At 43.2% G+C, this 6,348-nt stretch overlaps 1 protein-coding gene across 1 annotated transcript; it reads right to left on the bottom strand.

Annotated features, from left to right (window-relative positions):
- Positions 1-413: 413 nt before the first annotated feature.
- On the bottom strand, positions 414-4,860 carry LOC117508979 (vomeronasal type-2 receptor 26-like). Its single transcript, XM_034168805.1, is given in 4 exon segments — positions 414-659; positions 661-1,018; positions 1,020-1,124; positions 4,817-4,860. Coding segments are annotated over 4 exon segments (753 nt in total).
- Positions 4,861-6,348: the final 1,488 nt, after the last annotated feature.

A 6,348-nucleotide genomic window follows, 5' to 3' on the forward strand; every position in this document is an offset into this window, starting at 1 on the left:
TGAATAGATCACATGGCTCCCCAGCTGGAGGTTTTGGCATGTCCACACCACGTAAAATCTCGAGAAGGCATTGGTAGTTTGTAAGGGTTTTCAAGAAAAATGAAGCATAGTTTCGGAGCTTCTCTGCTAAGCGACCATCTTGGTCACGTGACCCCCCCAACTTTAATCTTTTTAATGGACATAATGCCTGCCACTTATTTAAGGCAGGCCTTTATTTTTTTCAGAGGGATTTTTGACCCGGTCATTAAATTAGGCAGGTCTTGATTCAGGATTCCCTGTAGCTCATTTTGTGCCTCTTAACTGAAACAAATCCTTTACATAAATATAATGGATTTTGTCCATTTATACATATAATAGATTTTGTCCATTTTATACATGTACCGGATTTTGATTCACTGGTCCACCTTAATCCATTATGTTCGAGTTTTACTGTATACATTGTTATGTCTGTCTTTTCCTATCAGGTGCTGTTTAGTATTTTGTTCTGGCTTCAGTACAATAATGTAACACTTGGGAGCAAACAGGCAGAACACCAGGCCTAAGCTGAAAGTCAGAATTGAAAAAGACTCTACTGCATCAGCATAATTTCCAGGAGAGCTGATATAAGCAGGGATGAATGCCAGCCATACAGCACAGAAGATCAGCATGCTGAAAGTGATGAATTTTTGCCTCGTTGGAGTTTCCAGGTAACCTACGGGCCAGAAAGGCCAATATGAAGCACAGACAGGCTTGGAGGCCAATATATCCTAGAATGCACCAGAAGGCAACATTTGAGCCCACACTACACTCCAGTATGATCTTTGATTGTTCATACTGTGTGTTTCGGATTGGAAAAGGAGGAGCATCAATGAGCCACGCAGCACAGATTACCACCTGAACTAAAGTACTGCTGAAGATAATGGCCTTCTGCTGCTTGGGTCCCAGCCACTTCATAATGCGGTCCTTTGGCCTGGTGGCCCTGAATGTAGCTAAAACCACAAGAGTCTTTCCCAGAATGCATGAAATGCACAGTGAGAATGATGCTAAAGGCAGTGTGACGCACCATGCAGGACAAAGGTGTGGGCTTTCCAATAAACACCAACGAACACAGGAAACACAGAGTCAGTGAAAGCAGGATTAAGAAACTGAGACCAAGACCATAACTACCAAGACTACTCAAAACTGCTTTTCATCAAACTTGGTTGGGCTGTACCGTATGGGCCAACAAAGAAGACAATATATTTGGGGGTTGATGACAATAAGTACTCAAAAACACATTTGTTTTTTTTATTTAACCACATTTGTTTAATGTGCCTAAGAACTGACCAACATCTACCTCGATTTGATTAATGTCTGCCAAATTGGTAAGCTAATTTTTCATGAAGCCTGCATGGGCCAAAAAAGTTTCAATTCAGTGTATCCATATGGGCCAAATCATAATATAAATCACCCCAAGGCATTTCACATGGCAAGGTATAACCTTACCCACCTATGACCAAGCACATCGGCAACAGTGGTAAGTGAAAACTCCCACAGGTGTTTTTTGATTATTGAAAGAAACCTTAAGTAGACCAGGCTCAGTGAGGTGACCATCTGTTTTAGCTAACACTTTCAATAATGATACAGACCTGAATAACAGGGCTTTTTTATAAATATAAAATTACTTGCTCAGGCTTTTCTCAACATTTTTATAAACTTTACAAATGCCAAAACCATTACAATGAAAAATGGTGAATGGGTACATATTTGGGGTAACGGAAGAGGAAGAACACTGGATACATGGATTTTTTTTTAAATTATTTACTCAACAAAAATATAAACGCAACACTTTTGGTTTTGCTCCCATTTTGTATGAGATGAACTCAAAGATCTAAAACTTTTTCCACATATACAATATCACCATTTCTCTCAAATATTGTTCACAAACCAGTCTAAATCTGTGATAGTGAGCACATCTCCTTTGCTGAGATAATCCATCCCACCTCACAGGTGTGCCATATCAAGATGCTGATTAGACACCATGATTAGTGCACAGGTGTGCCTTAGACTGCCCACAATAAAAGGCCACTCTGAAAGGTGCAGTTTTATCACGCAGCACAATGCCACAGATGTCGCAAGATTTGAGGGAGCGTGCAATTGGCATGCTGACAGCAGGAATGTCAACCAGAGCTGTTGCTCGTGTATTGAATGTTCATTTCTCTACCATAAGCCGTCTCCAAAGGCGTTTCAGAGAATTTGGCAGTACATCCAACCAGCCTCACAACCGCAGACCACGTGTAACCACACCAGCCCAGGACCTCCACATCCAGCATGTTCACCTCCAAGATCGTCTGAGACCAGCCACTCGGACAGCTGCTGGAGCAATCGGTTTGCATAACCAAAGAATTTCTGCACAAACTGTCAGAAACTGTCTCAGGGAAGCTCATCTGCATGCTCGTCGTCCTCATCTGGGTCTCGACCTGACTCCAGTTCGTCGTCGTAACCGATTTGAGTGGGCAAATGCTCACATTCGCTGCCGTTTGGCACGTTGGAGAGGTGTTCTCTTCACGGATGATGCGAAGGAGATGTGTTGCACTGCATGAGGCAAATGGTGGTCACACCAGATACTGACTGGTATCCCCCCCCAGTAAAACAAAACTGCACCTTTCAGAGTGGCCTTTTATTGTGGGCAGTCTAAGGCACACCTGTGCACTAATCATGGTGTCTAATCAGCATCTTGATATGGCACACCTGTGAGGTGGGATGGATTATCTCAGCAAAAGAGAAGTGCTCACTATCACAGATTTAGACTGGTTTGTGAACAATATTTGAGGGAAATGGTGATATTGTGTATGTGGAAAAAGTTTTAGATCTTCGAGTTAATCTCATACAAAATGGGAGCAAAACCAAAAGTGTTGCGTTTATATTTTTGTTGAGTATATTTCTTTTACCCCCATCACACATAGCCAGAATCACGCAGAATGCCGTCAGGGTGACGAATCAGCGTACATCCGAAAAGTGTCGGGTTTCAATTCCAAAACATTCTGACAGTCATCTGTGAGAGTCCCCACAGTTGGTCAAAACTGGCCGGCAGTGATGAGTGTGATGCGCATGTTCAAAACCCTCTGGGTGCTGTCAAGATGGGACACCTATCCAATGGCGGTCGATGTGCAATCTGAGGACCATCTGACCACAATTTACATATTCTGATGGCGGCAAAACAGGATCTGAAATGATTTGAGTGCATACGAGGGAACCTCGAGATGGACCTGGGACGGCAAAGCCTGCCGGTAGGACCTGCACGTGACAAGTATAATCATGCCCCCCCTCCCTGGAGTGCAAAGGAACTCTTGAAATGTATGTGGCATGCTTCATCATGATCATAATTATGAATTATTATCATGTACAGTGAATGTGAACAGTGGCTATCAAACCGAAAGCACCATGCACTACTGTATGCATGCCGCCGCAAATCTGAAGAGGCTGTTATATCCACAGTAGACCTTACAGATATTTGTCCATTCCTTCCCATGGGTGACGTAAATAATGTGAAATATTGTCTCTATCACATCTCTATAGACCACGGGCAGCCATGCCTCTCCATAGTGCACAGTAGCACGTCATTGCATATGTCAGGCTCGGAGCTGAATGGATCTTGTCACAGACTGAGCTGTGATGCTTACGCAGTCAATGGTGTGCAGGCAGCAATTAGCCAGCATTTAACAACTATGCTGCACTGACACCGACTGTGGTTCACTCTTCATCTATCCGTATGTACTGTTTTCATTTCCCTGGTTTATTATTCACCATCATTAATCACCATTTGCCATAACTTTTACCTAGCATTGTGACTAAGAGCGCAGGGAAAGGCCTACTGACATTTCTTATGTTGCAATGTGTTTAATTCCACCACGTTTCAAAACGCGCATCTTATACCATCATTCATTATCAAATTTCATCTGTTTTAGTGATCCTTAAAACACTTGTAAACCATTTCTGTAACAGTTTAAGCTTACTCACCAAAGTCACCAGCATGCAGGTACTTCCTTGTTTGGGGCAAACCGAGTGAATGTTCCATTCAATGTAAATACAGGGGTTCCCGCGGTTTGGCGGAGCAAACTATTTTAGACAGGGGTGTTTTTATCTGGTGATGTTTATATTCCATTTTATTATGCTTAGAAGGGGTTTTTGGTTAAAGGAAATTGTGTTGGGTGTTTATGTACGAGGTCTGTTAGAAAAGTATCCAACCTTATTATTTTTTTCAAAAACCATATGGATTTGAATCACGTGTGATTGCGTCAGACAAGCTTGAACCTTCGTGCGCATGCGTGAGTTTTTTCATGCCTATCGGTTGCGTCATTCGCCTGTGAGCAGGCTTGGAGTGAGGTGTGGTCCACCCCTCTCGTCTATTTTTTATTGCGAATAAATGTCTGAACGATTTGGAGCTTTGCTGCATCAATTTTTTTTCCAGAAACTGTGAGAGACCTCCAGGTGGACACCATTCGAAAAATTAATATGGCTTTCAGGAACGATTTTATGGGGATTAAACAGATTACAGGGTGTTACTGCCCCTTTAAGGACGGCCCACAACTGCTGAGAGCGTGGCCCGCTCCCAGCCCCCATCGACAGGCTGACACCCCGCTGGAACAACCAGATCATTTCCAACGTGAAAGCTTTGTTGATCCGGGACCTCGTCTGACTTTCACAAAAAGGCAGAAGATGTGGACGTCAGCACTTTATCGGCACATTCCATCATTACAGGAGTTTTTTTCATGGAAAAAGAAGCGGAGGGACGCGCCACCGTGCCGCTCATGGCGCGGCACAAAACTACCTCGGTGTTGGTCTAGTGCAGGCTGACCTAATGCCCCTAGAGTTCCGCAGCTGCAATGACAAGCTGACCATCTTTTGTGTACATGGAGGTAAAAGTGAGCATGACACAGCCGTTGTGTATGTCAGAGTGCAGGGACAGACATACTTGCTAAGGGTAAGACTAGTGTCTAAGTTGCCATATCCTGTGTTGCTAGGCCAGGATCTTCCAGTGTTACGAGGTCTGTCCATAAAGTATCGTACCTTTTTATTTATTTTTTTAAACTATATGGATTTGATTCATGTGTTTTCACGTCAGACAAGCTTGAACCCTCGTGCGCATGCGTGAGTTTTTCCACGCCTGTCGGTGACATCATTCGCCTGTGAGCACGCCTTGTGGAAGGAGTGGTCCCGCCCCGTCGTTGGATTTTCATTGTCTGGAAATGGCGGAATGATTTGGGTTTTTTTTTTCATCAGAATTTTTTCAGAAGCTGTTAGAGACTGGCACCTGGAAACCATTCTAAAAATATATCTGGCTTTCGGTGAAAATTTTACGGACTTCACAGAGAATAAGGACTATTACTACAGCTTTAAGGACGGCCCACAATGGCGCTTGGTGCGCCGCGCTCTGAGCCGTGACGACAGGCACGAACCACCGGATTTCTAAACAGATGGCTGTGTGGAGGTGGGACCGTCGTGTGCACTTTCTCTGGTTATCACAAGAGCTGGACATCAACCATTTTCCGGCAGATTTCACTTTTAACAAGAGATTTTGTCGTGGAAAGCCGCGCGGAGGCTTCGTGCGTAACGATCGATTCGCTGTTCGAGAGAGACAAAGAACGCCTCCGTTTCGGCGTGTTAGAGGACAAGTTGCGACATGCCTATCTCGGCTTTCAATACTTACCAATCGATTGAGTTATAAAAGAAATTGTGGAGAGCTGGGCATGTCCGAACTTGTCCTCTGACATGCCGAAACGGAGGCGTTCTTTGTCTCGCTCGAACAGCGAATCGGTCGTGACGCACAAAAGTTATTTAAAATTACTGTCATGTCTGAAGTTTTAGAAAGTGAAAATATCAGATATATGTTTTAGTTTAAAGTAATGTGCTAATTTTTAAGGTTTTGTGAGCACATGCTCTGCCCCGCCGTGCATTATGGGTACGATGATGTAATCTCAGTACGTCACGACAGGACAAATGCATTTCAGACACTCTGTTCAGGCTCCACGGACAACAGCATTAAACTCTAGTGCCTAAAACTCTCTTGAATATATTCTCTGTGTTTATAGACGTTGGTTTCATATTTGCGTTTGTTAAATTCCACGCATTTTAAATGTAGCAGACAGGGATTATCTGGAATTTTGTTTTCAAGGCCTCTACTGCCATCTATTGGCCAAGTAGTGTTCATGGCAGTATTTGCCCTAAGTACTAAACATCTGGGAACCAGCAGATGGCAGTGTTCTATTTATTTTGACCCCGGTTATATCAGATGATTGTCAAATCAACTTTTTGGCTTCGCAAATGGCTTTTTTTTTTTTTTTTTTTTTTTTACAAATGAAGTTTAAAAACAAAACAAAACAACAGCAA

This window comes from Thalassophryne amazonica, chromosome 4, assembly GCF_902500255.1.
Source record: "Thalassophryne amazonica chromosome 4, fThaAma1.1, whole genome shotgun sequence".
NCBI classification, from domain to species: domain Eukaryota; kingdom Metazoa; phylum Chordata; class Actinopteri; order Batrachoidiformes; family Batrachoididae; genus Thalassophryne; species Thalassophryne amazonica.